We start from the raw sequence: 19,035 nt of genomic DNA on the forward strand, positions 1-19,035 counted from the left end.
CCAATAAAGACCAAGTGCGCTCAATAGCTACAAAATTATGAGCGACTATTGGAGGGTGAGGGACAGAAAACTAGATGAGAGGGAGAATACAATGGTGTATCTCATAACAGTAAACAGGAACACTTCACAATGCAGCATTTTGTTGCAGGTCCCACTTATTTACGAAGTTTACCTGCACCACTGCATAGCATGTACTCATGCCACTGCCGTAATTATCACAAGGAACATAGAGCTGGAGCCGAATAATGTCCATAGTGATGGTAACATCTACTTCCACCCTTTAGTGTGGAGGAGACTGTGGCATGGTCCTGTCATATGACAATCACATTTCTCTCAAGAGGATGCTGTTTGAACGTAGCTTCCCTAGGTAAAAAACATGCCCAATATTAAAAGCTTTTAAGCTCTCAAACAAATGACTCCCATGCTGAAGTTGCGCAAACAAAAATTAGGATCTATTTTATTATGCCTGCTATCCAGTTCGAAAAGGAAAGGAGCAGTAATGTAAGGCAGAACTTTTTTCCATTGCAAGTTCATTGGTAACAATGAATGGACGCCCATTGCAAATACAATATCAGATGAGTTGTAGTTGAGTGGTTGCCAGCATATCATACAGAGTTCTTTGGGATACTAAAATTGTGTAGTATGTCAAAAGTTATAAATAATGTAAACAGTGTAAGGGAAGTACATGCTACTGTCTTTAAATTTTTATGAGTATTGTGATAAAAAAAAATCTACATAGTGGGCAGTATTCAATGGGGTGTTGCACACACACACACACACACACACACACACACACACACACTGATTCTATTGCATCCCTGCCAATTCTGTTCCGCAAGTGAGACCCAGCCATTGTGCAACAGAGATTTAGCAGTTCCAGGAGCAACCAGTAACACTCATTTCCGGAGTATGGCAAGACAGCAGAGCTCGAATAGGGAAGCCCTTCTATCCTCTCCAGATCCAGAAACAAGGGTTTCCACCTGTTTCAGGCCTTTCTTTATGAAGGCTTAAATCTCTGTTTTGCAATAGAATCAACGGAAGTTGTTAGAGACAGACCAACGTAACATTTAAATCACATTAAGTATGCTTTACTTTCCCCCTCTAATATTTCAGGTCAAATACTTGTGACACATCAGGACAAAAAGTTAACATGGGGTGCTTTTTTTTTTAGCTTTGATGTTTACTAAATACAAGTAAAATAATCATGCTAAATTAGATCACTTTGTAGGACTGCCTTCCTCAACTTGGTGCCCTGCAGATGTGTTTGATGTCAGCTCGAGGAAGCATAGCCAATTGTCAAGAATGTTGGGAGTTGTAGTCCAAAACATCTGGAGAGCACCAGGTTAGGGAGGGCTGCTCCAGGACACCAGAATTTTTTCCAATGCAAATCATCATATGCAAATTACCCTAATTTAAATAGGGGGATCAGATCATTCCACATAAAACATCCAAACATTATTTTGTTTTATTTGTAATTTATCACATCGCTTTCCTGACCTTCCATCAAGGAGCTCAGGGTAGCAGACAAAAAAGAAAAATTCAAGTCGCATGTAATAAAGACAGAAACCACGTTTTAGTTCATTGGAACTCTTCCATTGCAAAGAGAACATCTGCAGTTGGCAACCAAGCAAGGTGTCTTACAGGGAAAACAACAGGCTTCATGGGGCTTATCAAAGTGCACATTTTTAAAAAGCTGCTACACACTGACCCTATGCTGTTAAGCCAGGAAAGATTGCCTTACAATGAATGAGAAAGCTCCCACAGGGTCATCCTGGATCAAGGACTTAATGAAAATGTGTCACCCTGGAGGACAGCAAACTATCTATGACAGGAGAAAAATTGCCAAAAAGTTGAAGCAATCTGGAGGATCTTTTTCCAAACTACCTTGGGAATGACACATTATCCATATATCTGGCCCAAACTAGAGACAGAGACATAAATTAAAAAAAATACACACAAAACCAACAGGCAGCAACAGATACAAGCTGGCAATGTAACGAATTCACCCAGCATATTTTAACATAATACAAATGAAGCCATAGACAAACAAATATGTGTGCTAAATACAAGAAAGAAGTCAAGCCATGCAAGGTACAACTTGATGCTTCTAAAAACTTGGTAACAGAGATCTACAATTTTTTAAAAGGAAAAAAAATGCATTAAGGAAGTCTGCCCAACGGAACTATTATTTGTGGTTAGTATGTCAAAGCACAATGAAAGGTAGTTTAGTTTTAATCATTTAAACCTTTCGATTCATTTCCAGGGGTCAAATCCCACCAGATTTGTACAGAAATAGCAGCTCAGAAAAACATGGTAGGTATTCACTAGAACATGTACATGGATAGAAAGGGGAAAACTGTAAGATGAATAGCTGTCAGCGAAACTTTTCAAATGGAGATAGTAGATTTCTTGTTTTATATCCTTTTTTTTAAAAAAGGGGAAAAGAACTAAAACACAAAATAGCAAGTCAATATTGTATCTGTGAGAAGTATTTCTGTTTGTGATGCTCTACCTCTTGTTTGCTTTTTCGTTTAAGTTGTCAAGGCAGAAAACTTTATTGGTAGAATTTTATTTTATTTATTTATTTATTTATTTATAAGGGGAACTTAAGCATTTGGTCAAAATGCTATTCATACAAAAGAAAGAAAGAAAGAAAGAAAGAAAGAAAGAAAGAAAGAAAGAAAGAAAAGAAAAGAGTTACACTTCATAAAACGTGAAGGCCTTAGCTAGACGTAAGGTTTATCCCGGGATCGTCCCGGGGTCATCCCTGTTCATGTGAATGACATATAGGATATCCCGGGAGCAGGCAGGGATGACCCCGAGACAATCCCGGGATAAACCTTAGGTCTAGCTAAGGCTGAAGTCAGAGTTCAGAATTTAGAGGCCTTATCCACAAATCACTGACCTGGCCACAAAAAACTTTGCTATTCAAGTCACTACTAGAGCCTTTGTGAAATTTACAGCAGAATCCTACCCCTATCTACTCAGACATAACTCCCAGTGAGTTCAATGGCATTTACTCCCAATTAAGTTTGTATAAGATTAAAGCCTTAATTTTGCCCAACGCAACGATTCAACTTTTTCATACCAAATATCCACATATCAGTTCATTTGCATCTGCAGGATTTTCAGATAGTAAGTGAGTTTACTCACTTCTGGCCCACAGACTACAATGGCAACACTCAAAACGTACGTTGTTCCTGTCTCTGTTGTGTGTTGTGGTTTATTTCCTATCTTGTTCTGTTCTTTCTTCAGAAAAGCTTAAACAAGCCTAGCATCAAATCTACACTATGACCTGGTTCACATGATAAGACAGACCACCATAGCTTAAATTACTCACGGGGCTGTCGCATCATGCTGGGCACTTTGTGGGCACCATTTTTGCATGGCATCCATGGGGGACCAGCTTGCCATGTATATCATCTGATGCAAACCCAAGTGGCAGGGGTTGTTTGAGCATTAGACAAGCTTCAAATAACCCATGGATTGTTTTAGGGTTATTTGAAGCTTGTCTAGCCATAAAGAAGAGCTTCGTGTGGTACAGAGTGGTAAGCGGCAGTTACTGCAGCCGAAACTCTCCCCACGGCCTGAGTTCGATCCCAGCGGAAGCTGGTTCTCAGGCAGCCGGCTCAGGTCGACTCAGCCTTCCATCCTTCCGAGGTTGGTAAAATGAGTACCCAGCTAGTTGGGGGAAAGGTAACTGTGACTGGGGAGGGCAATGGCAAACCACCCCGCTACAAAGTCTGCCAAGAAAACATCAGCGAAAGCAGGCATCCCTCTAGGAGTCAGCAATGACTCAAGTGCTTGCACGAGAGGTTCCTTTCCTTTCCTAGCCATAAAACAATCCCTGCAACCACACAGCAATCTGAGCCCATGGGCACCATGTAAAAATGGTGCCCGCAGGACTCTGACACAACACAACAAACCCTGTAGGTTCATTAAGCCAAAGTATGTTGTCATATTGTGTGAACCAAGATTATGCTTAGCACTGAACTTTCTGGAAAGCTACATTTTTCAAAAATGAAAAATCACTTCTGAAATGGCCCAATCAAACAGCATTAACTAAGGACACAGCACACCACCCACTGACCACTTGTCTTCTGCAAGCTGAATTTAAATAAAGTTATAGGAGTTATGCAAGGCATACATAAGGGCTTTTAAAGGGCACTGAATAACAAACACATCTCTGGATTTTTACCAAACCAAATTAACACAGTATTGGGTTTCCAATAAGTTTTGTCTTAAAAGAGAACTTAAAATTAACAACTTTGACTTCATTTAGGTTGCAACCCTAAGCATACTAGCTTGGAGTAGAAATATCATCAAAATTTAATGTGTTCCTACATACATGTTTAGGATCAAAATGGTAATGCAAAAATCTATTGTCCCCCTCGACACACACACACACACACACACACCTCCACACACACATATAAAATTACACCTGCAAAAGCCATTAGTGATTAAAATTGTTTTGAAACCCTTAACTTTGGATGCAATATCACTGAAAATCACATCAACCTAAAAAGTGCCAAAGTGGTATTTTTGATTGAACAGATTATTACTTTCTTCCTTTAAAATGACTGGAAAGGCAAAGGTTAACTTAGACATTTAGTTGGCATGTTTAAAGATCAGTACACATCCTTAGATATGCCAACTAAACATCTGCCCTACAATCAAGTATTTTAAAGTCTTAGTGTGTGTGTGTGTGTGTGCGCGCACGCACGCGTGTGTGTGTTTTAAGTGATACAGTGAAAGCTGTGTGCCAAAAGTGGGGAAAATGCTGAAAGATTGCTAAGATGAAAAGATCACAGTGCTCTAATCGTATCACCAGCTGTGAGCCTAATGAACTAAATTTAAGACAGCCATTATCGCCAGAGGGTAAAAAAAACTAGCCATTGCTCATCTTCACATGCTAATTAATTTAGATGTATACTTATTTACGGCTGTCCATAGCCTAGCATTGAAGTTGTCCTTGAAGACTGTTCCACCAGACTCAGAACATGAGCCAAAAAAGTTTTGATAAGACTGATTCACTGGAAGCACTTTATAGCCAGAGTCTGCACTGACTAGTTATAGCCTTCAAGATTTGATCTGCCAACCGTGATGGGATGAATCCAGAGGAGCGCTTAGCAGAGCTCCATTTGCAATGGACCAAGGAGGAAAAGAAGCAATCTTCATAATTCCTCTTACCCTCTGCAACCCCCTATGTCCTCTGAAAAACTTAGGTGCCCTCCAGAATCCCATGAGAGGTGATACAGGATGCTGCACATGGAAGGAGGAAATCAACAAAGTTAGTTTCCCTGCCCCCAACAGTGAGCTCCTGCTAGATCCTGTTTTTTCCATGAACAGAAGGAGTCCTGCCGTTCACTTAATGGCCAATCTGGATGACTGTATTTGTTCATGGCATGCCTCTAAGCCACATTTCTCTCCTAAACCAGCATTGACTGAAAACATTTAATTCATTCATTAGTTCATTCACAATGATTCTATGCCATCCCATAAATCACAGGTTCTCTGGGCAGCTTAGAGCAAGAATTAAGAACATTCCAGAGACAATAAATGGGATAAAATCAAAAATCAATAGCCTCCTGAACATTCTAACCATGTGTGATTTCAGCCTTACAAATGAAAGGAGATGCACACAATTGAAGGAGATGCACACATCCAACTGCATTATTCAGTTTGTGCAAATGATGTTGCACTAGTGCAAACTAGGTTCTGAAGTATCTGCAAGCGAGAATCCAACTAAAGTTATATTAGCACAAGCATTTGCGCAATATGCTTGTGCAACCATTTGCACATAAGTCTTATGTAAACCACTATGCAACCCATTGTGCACTCTCCTTGTGCAGAATTCCTTGCACAACAGGTTGCACAAGCATGATGGGCAGCTGCTTGCACAACAGAAAAATTCAGTGGTGCTCCACTAGTACTATTTGAGTTTGCAGAATGATACTGTTGGATATTGCCTCATACGTCCTCAGAAATTATTAAGCCACATGTTACTAATGTTACACATGAAGAGTCTGAACAAAAAGAATCAATGCTTTTTCAACTGACCAGATGCTCTCTGCCCATCTCCTACAAATTTGCAGCCTTCATCAACCTGTCATCAACTTCCAAATGTGTTGGATGACAATGTCCATCACGCCCCAACCAGGCTGGCTATTATTGACTAGGCATGCTGTCTGGGAATGATGGGAGTTGAGATCTGGAGGATGCCGAGTATTGGAATTCAGTCTTCCTTGGAGATGCAAAACCCAAACCTGAACATCAAAAAGAATTTTTTTCTTCTGCTATTAGAGTTCAACTGTTTGTAGACAGCTGTGATCAGGATAGACAGGATGCATACAGAGTCTTATTTTTCAGAATGTATGATGTTTTTCAAGCATTTTCGTTGCTTGCATGACCTGCATGTTAGCTTCCTACAGGCAAAACAAAGCTGGAAACAGAACGCTACACTAGATGGATCTTTGGCTACTTTGTGTTAGCTTATGGTGAGTTGTGTAAGAAGTAACATTGGCCAGAAATCTGAATGAATAAATGGCTAGAGTCAGGACAACATACATGAGGTTAAGCTATTTTTATTTCTAACCCTCTAACAATACTAGCTAAAACTCATATATTCAATATATACAACCAAGCTCCATTTGGTGTAAATTCTATACTGCAGAAGGCAAAGTGCTGGATCCAGACTTAGTCATACATCGAGTAGATCCACTGAAACCAATGGGACTTATGTCAGTCATGAAATCATGTTCCACTGATTTCAGTGGGTCTACTCTATGACAAAGTTTGGCTCTAATCCAACATTCTCTTACGACCCACCCTCATATGTGTTTTTTTAAAAAATCTAGATATCATCAGTCCATTTCATTTGTTCAATTGAAGGAGATGTGCACATAAGTTTAAAAACTGAAGAGACAGCTTTGGCCTGCTTGTGATACAGTTAGAAAAAGACAAAAGCAGTTATTAACTCGCAAGACTTGACTGTACAGGAGTCAACTTGAAGACTGAGGAAAAAGAAAAAGTAATTCCTGACTTGATGACTTAGAGCCACTTGACACTTCCATAACAACCATGTTGGTTGCAACCACATCAGTGTTTGCTGCTCTAAACTCATGAATGGTGAAGGACAGAATCATGTTCCTAAATATTCAGCAGAGATGCATCAGAGGCCAATCAGTACTCCCCAGCAAATATTCCCATGTATCTTAGAATAGATGTGTGCCTGTCTATGGGAAAATGAGAAAGAAATGTTGATTCTGCTGTAAATTTACTTGAACAACAGTAATAAAAAGAACATGCATCTACTCTTCACATTTACTATCACAAACGTAGCTGTAGCAAACACAACTGTTATATAAAACAGGCCTCAGACACGGTGTAACAAAACAGAAGGGAGAAACTCTGTTGTGGAATAGTGTATTGTTTAAAACATGCCAACGTAGCAGAGGAATCCAAAAGCAGATGGAAAAGAACTCATGAGTTTTTCATTTCTAGTAATGTTTTGTTGGTTGGATTAAAAGAAGAAGACATGAAAATAAATGATTAATTCCTTGCCTTAGGACATTCTGAAATCATCTCAAGGAGCTCCATTCCAGATCTTCTCCTTCAAGAGTCTGCTCTGCCTGCTATCCACCACAGGTGGACTACCCAGTTCCCTTCAGATACATTGGACTAGAACTCTCATAATCCCTGACCATTGGCTATGCTGTCTGGGACTGATGGCAGTTGTAGTCCAGGTTCCCTACCCTTGCTATACACCCATGCATATAGTGCTCTATACCCTTGCTATATCAAGATACTGTGCATCAGACATGATCAAGGGAAAGGTGGTAGCCAGCCATTTATTCCTGAGAAGGCTGATTTAGGGGAGAAGCTATTTGGCAAAGGGCAACAGTCTCCCTTACATCCAATCTTAATTAGCGATTCCTAGCTAATGACAGGCAAGCTAAATCCAATAAAGGAAATGTTGAGTTGCAGTTTCTCTTCTGTGGAGTTGGAGTTACTTAAAAATAGGGCAAGGAATGTGATGCCCTGGGGTTAATTATCACACACACTTTTAACATGGATAACACTTTAAGATCTTCTTTCTCCATGGCTAGCCCTATCATTAGGCCTGCTTCAGGGTGCAGATTTTGGGGTGCCATTAAAGGGCAGCAAATGGTCAATTTAGGCTGCAAGCCTATGCCTGCTTACCTCAGAGTAAGCTCCAATAAACAGAGTGAGATGTACTTCCAAGCAAACATGCCTAGGACTACTCTGCTAGCTGTGTGTGTGTCTATGGGGAGCAGGAATTCCCCTACTTGGATTTCTGCCAGAGGCATCAAATTGTCCTGGCTCATCTCTGTAAGTTGCCTTCACAACAAGGATGAAACTATATTTGCAGATGGAGATCAAAAACCACAAAATGTTGTTTTGCCAAAGATGACCCTGTGTGTTCATAAGTTATTATTATTATTTATTTATTTATTTATTTATATAGCACCATCAATGTACATGGTGCTGTACAGAGTAAAACAGTAAATAGCAAGACCCTGCCGCATAGGCTTACATTCTAATAAAATCATAATAAAATAATAAGGAGGGGAAGAGAATGCAAACAGGCACGGGGTAGGGTAAACAGGCACTGGGTAGGGTAAAACTAACTGTATAAAGTCAGAACAAAAAGTGGTTGGAGATTAGGAGGCAAGCTGTCCTGGCCAAACTACAAGGCCAGAATTATACCGGTAGTATAATGGAGGTATCCTTTCATTAGTTAAAATGCTACCAGAGGAGATGTAATCTCCAAGGAGTGCTTAATTTCTTTCTTTTCTTCTTCTTAAGTCCAAAGGCTCAAGCCTGAATAAAAAACAAAATTAAAGGTCCAATCCTATGTATTAGACAGGAAAAGTCTTTCAACTCCCAGCATTCCCCAGCCAGCAAAGCAGAAAAAAAATTCCTGGAAGGACTATTTTTCTGTCTAAACTTGCATAGGATTTTGCCTTAAGTCTTAAAGCAGGGAGACCTTGCCTCTATTGCCAATTTTGCAAGGGCAGGCTGTAGAGAGTCAGTGATGAGGGAAAGACACTTTACCAGGGCTGCAGCTACAGCTAGACCTTGGAAAGGACCAAAGTTCAGAGCCCCACAACCCAGGAAGACCCGAAGTGACCATGCAAAGAGCAGCGGGTGCAAAAGAAAACTCCAATATATTCCAGTGTCATGATGGTCCAATGATTTCAGTGAGTTTGACATGCAAAGCAGCACATGTTCGGAGTGGTTATCAGGGTTGACAAACAGTTTTGTTGCTGTTATTCTAACGTATCAGTCACCAGGGGGGGTTAAAACATGGGATTGGGGTTGAAATGTCCGTGGTGTGCTTCAGAACTGAAGTAATATACATGCCGGTCTAAAGGGGCCTCCCTTAAGCGAGCACCATTAAGTCCAGAGTCTAAAATTACCTAGCTGCATCATCGCACTTTGCACATCCTCAGAGGCACACATTTCACATATTTGCCTGGTTCCAAGCCTGCCGGAGACAACGGGGCTTAAATCCAACCCTACACCAAGAACTGGAGAAGGCTGATCCCCAAACGTTGGCGTCTCCCTTCGCTGCTGCAAGAGCAGCAGCTGCCTGGGGCCAAGTTTCTTCTTCCTGGCTACCAGAGCCTCGTCGCCGTTCCTCACGCCTCCTACTCGGCCCCATTCCCCGCGGCCCCAATGGAAGAAGTGGGTACCTCAATATCCACAGGATCCCGGCTAAGCACACGATCCATAGCGTCAGCCACGTACGCACCTCCTTCCTGTCTGCCTCTTCGGCTTGAACAAGGAATTCCGAACCGACGAAAGGCGGGTGGGGGTGGGGAGCCGAGCTGACCAAAACAGCAACGCCTCCCGTGGGCGGACGCGATCGCAATGGGTCCACACCTCTGTGCTCCTTTAACTTCGCCCTCCGGCCTTGGCTGGGGCGGGAAAAGGGGCGGGGAGGCGGTTCTTGAGCTGCCAGTGCTGCTGTTGTTGCCATCTGCGTCAACCAGGATTTCATTTGATCCAAGGCTCGTTCCGGGCGGCAACTCCAGAACGGATTTCAAATGCCAAAGCCCGCCTGCATCAGAACATGTGCAGAATGCTTTTGGCTGACTACGATTTATTTGTGTGACGAGGTGGGGCAGCAGATGCGATGGTGATGATGATGATATCAGCATAAAACTTATAACTTTCTTTTTTAATACAAAATTCTCAAGTCAAAAGAGCAACATGTAAAATAAAACACAATCTAATCTTGGGTTGGATCCAGATTTAGTCACACTTGGAATTAATCCACTGTAATCCATAAGGCTTAAGTTAGTCATGTTAGGGCTCAATACTGTGCATGTTTAGATGGGAAAAGAAGTCCGGACAGTATAAAAGCTGGAACGGAACAGGCCAAAATGACCCCTTCATATTAAAAAAAAACCCATCCCCAAAACAGTGGCATGTGTTAGCAACACTTGGGAACAATATTTTAGGGCTAAAACCATTACAATATTACATCACTATTAACCCCAGAACTCCCAAAACAACATTCGGAACAGAATGGGATGACCACTTCTGAATGAGTGATATCAACCAAACTCACCAGTCACACATAACTCCATGGCAGGGATGCAATAAGCCACAAAATGTCCAAAGAAACTGCGTTCCAATACCCGTTCTGCGCATAATCCATATTGCACAAAATGGGCTGGAACAGCAGCTTCCAAGTGAGGTAAGTTAACCAAACACACCAGTCGCACATTATTAGGTGAGCCTGATATAATTAGCTCCAAATATTGCACCAAAACCACGTTCCGATACCCGTTCCGGGCCAAAGTCCATATTGGGCAAAATGAGACAGAACAGCAGCTTCCAAATGATGTAAGTCAACGAAACTCACCAGTCACACATTACTAGGTGAGCCTAATATAATTAGCTCCAAATATTGCTCAAACTTACTTATGTGCTGACTGCAGCCAGGAAATCAGAAGACGTTTACTACTTGGGAGGAGAGCAATGACAAATCTTGATAAAATAGTTAAGAGCAGAGACACCACACTGACAACAAAGGTCCGCATAGTTAAAGAAATGGTATTCCCCGTAGTAACCTATGGCTGCGAGAGCTGGACCATAAGGAAAGCTGAGCGAAGGAAGATAGATGCTTTTGAACTGTGGTGTTGGAGGAAAATTCTGAGAGTGCCGTGGACTGCAAGAAGATCAAACCAGTCCATACTCCAGGAAATAAAGCCAGACTGCTCACTTGAGGGAATGGTATTAAAGGCAAAACTGAAGTACTTTGGCCACATAATGAGAAGACAGGATACCCTGGAGAAGAGGCTGATGCTAGGGAAAGTGGAAGGCAAAAAGAAGAGGGGCCGGGCAAGATGGATGGATGATATTCTGGAGGTGACAGACTTGACCTTGGGGGAGCTAGGGGTGGCAACGGCCGACAGAAAGCTCTGGCGTGGGCTGGTCCATGAAGTCACGAAGAGTCGGAAACGACTGAACGAATAAACAACAAACTCATTGTATAGAAAGTCTCTTCCACTATTCCTGATGTGGGCAATGAAGAAGACAATACTTGCTCCCACTGAATCCCATCTAAAGTGTAATTTCAGGTCACAGGTAATGTTGCCTCTTTGTTCCGAAACAAGAAGGGGACACCCTGTCTCTTTCAAAACCAGCAAACCTTTTAACACCCCTAGTGGATGGAAGAGCAAACTGCAGCCATCCTCAAATTAAAGTTGTCTATTATTAAACCAGCCAAAGTTATATTTGTCCAGCTGAAAGCAATAGCAGCATGTCAGCTTAATCTTCCCCTGTGAGTGTAAGTCAGATAGTTGAAAGTTACATAAATTGTATGGAAGGTTTTAAACTGGAACACTTCAGGCTATTTATTTTCATTTGATTCAATATAGTATGTCAATTTCTTGACAAGGATGCATAGGAAACAGTCATTCTGACATTCTAAATTGCAAATTGCACAGAATGACTGTATTTAAAATAATAATTTTCAGTCCCTTCCAATGTATGAATTTGGTTGATTTCGCCATTTTGGAAATTGGCACTCCAAGGCTCTGAGTAGAAGGAGTAGCAAACAAGCAACAAACTCTGTTAGAAACTGTCTCTGCAGATCTGGCCAGCTGGAGCTATTTCTCAAAAGAGTTGAGAGCTGATTTGGTTCACTTGGAAGTTGCCATTCTGGGCAATTTGTGGAATACGGTTTATGGCCCAGAATGGGTATTAGAATATGGTTTTAGAGGTTATTATATCAGTCTCAGCTAGTACTTTGTGTCTGGTAAGTTTGATTGATTTAGCCCACTAGGAAGCTACCATTCCAGCCCATTTTGCACAATATGAACTATCGCTCGGAACGTATATTGGAACGTGGTTTTGGTGGAGCTACTGGAGCTTATTATATCAGGCTCACCTAGTAATGTGTGTCTGTTGATTTTGGTTGATTACCTCATTTGGAAGTTGCCGTTCCAGCCCATTTTGTGCAATACAGACTATGGCCTGGAACATGTATCAGAACATGGTTTGGTGCAATATTTGGAGCTAATAATATCAGGCTCACCTGTGTCTGTTGAGTTTGGTTGACTTACCTCATTTGGAAGCTGCCGTTCTGGCCTATTTTGCCCAATACGGATTTTGGCCTGGAACGGTATCAGAATGTGGGTTTGGTGGAGGTTTTGGAGCTTACTACATCTGTCCCACAGTGTTGGTGTTTTATACCCACACACACACAGGGAGAGAGAGAGAGAGATGTTCAAATCAAATTGAATTCACAGCATAGTTTATGCAGATCAAAGTACAAGAAAGCCTTGATTATTTGCAATGTTGTTGTTGTTGTTGTTGTTGTTGTTGTGCATTCTTCACTTTTTAACATTTTATGCCTCCCATATTTCTGGACATTATGACAAGTTCAGTTGCCATGAGTCACCACTGAAGTACTGTCTCCATTCATTGGGAAAGGGGGCAAACATAGGCTTGGATTCTACATTGCTCCTCTATTCACATAACTGCCTACTCCCTGCTCCATCAGCAGACACTCCCCACCCCACCCCACCCCACCCCACCCCATGGACATTGTATAGTTTCATCCCGGCTGGATTATTGCAATGCATTCTACATGGAGCCACTTTTGAAGTGTCTCCAGAAATGTCAGTAAGTCTAGAATGCAGCTGCAAGTATGTTGGCAGGCAGTTGCCCATGGAATCATGTTACACTTATCCTGGACCAGCTGCATAGGTTATGAATGTGCTGCCTAACACAATTCAAGGTGTTGGTGGTTACCTGCAAAGCCCTAAATAGCTTAGGGCCAGGGTACCTTAAGGACCACCTCCTTCCATGTCATCCTGCATGCTCCCTAGGATCAGAAGAACAGACACTTTTCTGTACCTATTGAGGGTGGAAGTGGCCATACCTCAGAGGTAGAGCACCTACTTTGCATGCAGAAGGTCCAAGATTTGATCCCTGGCAAGAGTGGGAAAAATCTAGGCATGTGCTCCTCTCCGATTAGAACCGGAGAATCAGAAGCGAATTGGCCTGCTCCGCCTTGCCCAGAGGCGGAGTAGAAGCAGACCGCGGACCCCTAGAAGCAAGGCGAAGAGAAGCACCCATTTTCGGAGTGATCCTCTTTCCGTGGACCGATCCGATCACCATTTTGAAACATTTTGCCCATAGGATTGCATTGCAGAAAAGAAAAGGGGATAACTGTGTTGTTTGTGAAGCTATCTTTCTGAAACTTCTTGTGCTTAGAGAGTCATGGCTGGGGGTCATTTTGAGCCTACTCTCAGCTCTCTGCGTGGTGCGGTTCGCTTGCTAGAATTTTTTAAAAAGTAGGGTAAAGGCGGGAAAAAGATTACCTTTTCGATTGCTGAGGGGCAGAGTCAACTCCCGGTCATGATCACATGATCCCAAAGTTGGAGGAGGGGATAGGCAAAATGGGTAACTTGGGATTCTGGGAACTTCTCTTTCTTAGTCTGAACGGACTTTTCCCAGTGTTTTTTAAAACAGTAGCCCCTCCAAATCCCGGGATCATCTCGGGGTCGTCCCTGTGTAAATGACACACAGGATATCCTGTGTGTCATTTACATGAACAGGGATGACCCTGGGATGATCTCAGGATAAACCTTAGGTCTAGCTAAGGCCCAAGAGGCCAAGGTAGTGAAAGTTCCTCACTTTTATCTTTACGCTCAGTTTTCCATCTCTCAAAAGTCTGAAGTACACAATCAAAACAGGTTTTCTGCCGGTCTACTAAGCTTTCCCTCAGCTTAGAACTTGGTTTACAAAAAAAGAAGAAGCAAAAAGCAAAAACAAAGAACAGGAAAAAGTGTCTGTGATACTGTAAGAGCTGGTGGAGTGAAAAATGCCATCATTTTTGATGCTCAATCATATTTACAACAGCATGCAATGCTCAGAGCACCCATTTAATTTGACAACCATTCTCCAGTTGCCCATTAAAAGTGCTGGTATGTGCAGTCATTTCCTGTCTCATCATTTTTGCAACTCGAATTGGCACAAGTGAATATCCATCGTAATCTTCTCTGCAAGTTTGCCTCGCTAACATTATTGTCACAGATCAGTACATCCTCTCTCCCTGAAAATTTCACAGTCATCTGTGCAAAGTGTGAGAGGAACCTTTCGTGCAGTACTTTGTTCTATCCAACTAGCTTGTTTCTCCAACTTGAATGGGTGTAGCATCTTCCAGACATGGCTATTTTGTTTGGGAATGATAGGACAAGGAAAGAGTTACCCTTCTCATGGGTGTATTTGAGATCCACCAGATCAAGGGAGGATACAATAGTTTTCAAGGACAGACCCCACTCAGCAACAGCTGTAGGAATCCAGCTGAGTGTTCTGGGCATTAAGAATTAATTCATATAGATTGTGGTCCCTGAAACAACTCACAGTGGTGCCACAAAATATACATTTATTGCTCAAACAGTATCAGTGAATAACAGTGATGAATGAAACAAGCAAAACAAATTAACACATATAATGCAATTAGAAAGTCTAGAAGCATAATAAAAATTGTGTCTAGCATATTCTTTAGTAAAATCAAAGTTCCACTGTAGACTTTGTTAAAGTTTTACAGATCAGTGCTGGTAGGTAGTGCAGCAATATTTTGGAATTCTTTGAGAAGTTTGGCTAACGCACACGTTGTACACACACACACACACACACACACACACACACACCTATCTCTCTAAAAACTGTGCATACTCAAAGACCACTGCACCAAATAATACCTATCCTCTTGCTAAAATAGACATTCACTGCTTGGTTGTTGTTGTTTTTAAAAAACACCATCTAACACATTTGGTTGTTTATGTGCATGAACCTCAGGCTCAGGAAGTCACTCCTTCCCTCTCATCTGGTGTGGCTGTGAGTAGGAGATTAGGAAACATTAAGTTCCGTTTTCAACTAATCACAGGTTATGTCCAAACGGGGAATTGTGGTTAGTGTTAACTATGATTTGTTTGTTTGTTTTTTAAAAACCCAGTATTATTAGCCACATTTTGAAGATAGCTTGTTTCAATGAACTACAGTTGGTCCAGGATGACATAATGGCAAACCACAGTTAATTGAAAATGGAAGCAATTGCCTATTCATGGCCTTGCCAGAGGAGGAGAGAGGAAGGGGATGTAACATTGTATTATGGTTAATATTCCATGTAATTACAGGCATTGCCTGTATTTGGAATCATATATCAGATTAACAAGACAAAATATGAGATTTTTTTTGCCTGTGTATGAGACCCTTTCTCTTTTCACTTTACAGTGTGCCTCAATGAAATGTGGAACTGTCCAAGTAGCCATAGTTTCCTGTTTTGTCCGAACCAGTAAACTATGGTTACCTGTTTTGGAACAAGGCAGGATTTTAAACCAACTTCAAACCATGGTTCAAGATCCTAGCTTGTTCAGAAGCTGGTAATCATAGTTTCTTTGTTCAGATGAAATTGGCATTTACACTTTATTGGAGACATCTGAATTTCATCTAGGTGGGGCCTGAAGAGAAGAGAGAAGGAGCTGCATGCACAAGCAAAAGGTAAATTTATATCTTGACTTTTTAAAGCTGAGATATGATCCATTGTTTTAATGAAGACAACTCAGAAAGAGTGAGAATAGTGACATTTCTCTACGCATTAATTGAGTCTTGTTTCCTGATTGTTTTTGAGTTCTGTCAGCCTTATCCCAAAACGTTCTCTAACTACAAATGCAATCTTTTCATTCAGATTGCAGCACACAAATCATGAATCTGGCAAATACAGGAACTGCAATCATATGAACCCTAGGCATGGATCTTATTGGATCTTATAAGATTTATGACCAGCTTTCTCTCCATGTCCTTACTCCAAGAACACACAATGAAAAATGCAGCAGCAGTGCCATTAAACCTTACATGTCTTTCTATTGGACAATCTTGACCAAGTTACTCTCTCAGCACTTCTTACCTTGCAGGTTGTTGTGAAGATAAAACTGGGGTGAGAGCATGTATGCTGCAAATCTCTTTTTGCATGTTTTTCTTGACTTGTAGTTATGGTATTGCTCTCCTGCCCTGCTTGAGGTCTTCCCATAGGCAACTGGGTGGTCACTGCGGAAGCAGAATGCTGGCATAAACAGGCCTTTTGTTTGATCCAGCACAGTTCTTATGCAGCATATCTCTCTCTGTGCGCGCGCATGTGTGTGTGTGTGTGTGTGTGTGTGTGTGTGCGCACACACACCTGGAAAAGCAGCACTGGCTGAATTTCCACCTACTATGTAGCTGTTAATGGGAAAGGACCTCTATCAATTTTTAAAAAGATGCCTACCTTAAATCTATTAGGTGCTGTTGTTGAAAAGCATAATGCTGCAGGTGGCTTTAAAACATAGTCAAGACTTCTTCCCCCAGTCAAGCTGCCTGAGAAGGAGTAAAGAAGCCCCTTATTTTTAATACAGCATAGCTCTCTTGCTCTACAATTCCTTATGTAAGTGTATCACGCTAAGCAACCGCTTTGTGAAACTGATAAGTGTCCAAATGCATACTAAAGTTATAATGAACACCGGTTTAATGAGTCCATTCATTTATTCCAGCCATCTGGGGCAGCAGTGACAAAAGCTTCTCTTCTCAAACGCTTTCTAATGTTTCAATTTACTACAGTCCATAAATGTCTTAAAAAAGAAAGAAAAAGAAGACGTTGTGGACAGGAGGTGAACTCATATATTTCCCCACTAAATGCATCTTGTGATAATAGTGATCATGCACATTTAAACACACACACACACCACACACCCATAATATATTTCCCCGTTTAAGGCTGCAGTCCTATGTACCCCACTCCAGGCATTGGCAGACTTCAAGATTGTGGGAACTCCTTTGTTTTTTATTTGAACTCCGACATCCACCAATCAGAGTCACATGTAAAATACAAAGGCAGTTCCTTGGGGAAGCGCAGCGCAGGGCCGGCCCAATATATTTTATTGTGGGTGGGGGAAGAGACAAGATGGTCTCTTCCCCCGCCCCGCCCCACCTCCATGTTCCACAAACAGACGCTGACTGGCCTGGCAGTTGAATCTTCCTTCAACAATGGTGTGAGGACAACGTCCTCCACTGCATTTGAGGGCAGCAAAGTAGTTTAGGGGGATGCAGAGTAGCCTGCGTGGTGCACACATGGCTCTGTCCTTCAGCACTTGGCCTCTGTTCTCCGCCCACCCACCCCAGCATGTCCTGCCTGAGGCAGCTGCCTCACTCTGCCTAATGGTAGGACGAGCTCTGGTGGAGGTGGAGCAAAGCTAGCTTACAGCTAGTTTGGAACCTCAAGGAGCAGTTCCTTGAGGAGGCCAGCCGAGTGCACTTTCTTCCGCCTTCAACTCCCCTGATTGGGAAAGTTGTAAAGCTGGCATGGGACTCTGCTGGGGCCTGGAGGATTGGCCCCTTGAGGCACTGGCAGAGTACACTTTATTTCTCCTTTGCCTTCCCTGGCTGGGGAAGGGGAGGTGAAACCAGTACCACAAGGAGAAGCTCCGCGGGTGCCTGCTGAATCTGTTTGGCCACTGATTGTCATGGGGTCAGGACAACAGCAGCAGGTGAAGCTGGCATATGACTCCCCAAGGCGTTGGCTGTGTCCCATCTGTGTTGTGAGTGCGTTTGTGTGTGTTATACATGTGTGTCTATGAGTAGTTGGGGCAAATGTCAGCTGTTGCCCTGTCCACAGCTGGCATGCTGCCCCCGACACATTTGCTAGGAACCTATTCAGCCCTTGGGCCAAATTAGTTCCCTACCCCTGATTTACAGGGATATAAATAATGCTAACAAGGAAGGGCCTTTTCGTTGGCCACACCTAGACTGTATAACACCTTACCCCATGAGTAGTGGCTAGCCCCTTCCTTGGCTGTCTTTGGCCAATTAGTGAAGAGCTGTTTTTTCATAATGCATTTATCGTTCACTCATCATTCCCTACCCACAGTTGTTTACAGCTGCTTTAGATGACATTGTGACCCTCCAGTTTCATTTCTGTATCTGAAGAGCACTTTTGGTGAAGTTTTTTTTTTAGGCAGAGGAAATGCGGTATTTCTTTCTAAAAGCAAAATAAACTGCTTTTCCCACTTGTGTATTTGCACTATTCTGCTGTACCACAGTGTCACCTAAAGGTTATGTAACTGAAAAGCAGGAAAAGAAACACTTTTTGCATAGTGCTCAGAATTCAATTTTGTGATGAAAGTGAAAGTAGATGCAGCAGATTAACAGCCTCGTGTAGAAAAGCTCAAAGAATGTTTTTCATTCCAGCAGCCTTTTGCCTTGACAGGCAGAAGATGTATTAGCAGATGAATTTCATTTTTATCTGCTGAGCCTGTCTCTATTTTATGCTGTTGTGTATTGTTTATATTGTTTTATGAAGAAATGTGGTATTTTAAAAGTTCTAAGCCACCCTGAGAAATATACTACATTTGAATGGTTGACTATAAATCTCAGAATAAATACATAAATAAATACTACTACTACTCCCGAATGCATACTGGTTTAACTGGTTTGGGGATTAGAGTTTTACAC

The 19,035-nt window shown here is 42.0% G+C and overlaps 1 protein-coding gene across 3 annotated transcripts in view; it reads right to left on the reverse strand.

Annotated features, from left to right (window-relative positions):
- The window catches only part of DPYD (dihydropyrimidine dehydrogenase), a 608,504-nt gene extending 598,633 nt beyond the window's left edge, over window positions 1-9,871 (reverse strand). For all 3 annotated transcript variants that reach the window (XM_063136148.1, XM_063136158.1, XM_063136141.1), the window contains exon 1: window positions 9,723-9,871. In XM_063136148.1, coding sequence (XP_062992218.1) covers window positions 9,723-9,761 — 39 coding nt within the window. In that variant the 5' untranslated portion in view covers window positions 9,762-9,871. The remainder of the gene's footprint in view (window positions 1-9,722) is intronic.
- Window positions 9,872-19,035: the final 9,164 nt, after the last annotated feature.

The sequence above is a fragment of the Elgaria multicarinata genome, chromosome 1 (genome assembly GCF_023053635.1).
Source record: "Elgaria multicarinata webbii isolate HBS135686 ecotype San Diego chromosome 1, rElgMul1.1.pri, whole genome shotgun sequence".
In the NCBI taxonomy this organism is placed as follows: Eukaryota; Metazoa; Chordata; class Lepidosauria; order Squamata; family Anguidae; genus Elgaria; species Elgaria multicarinata.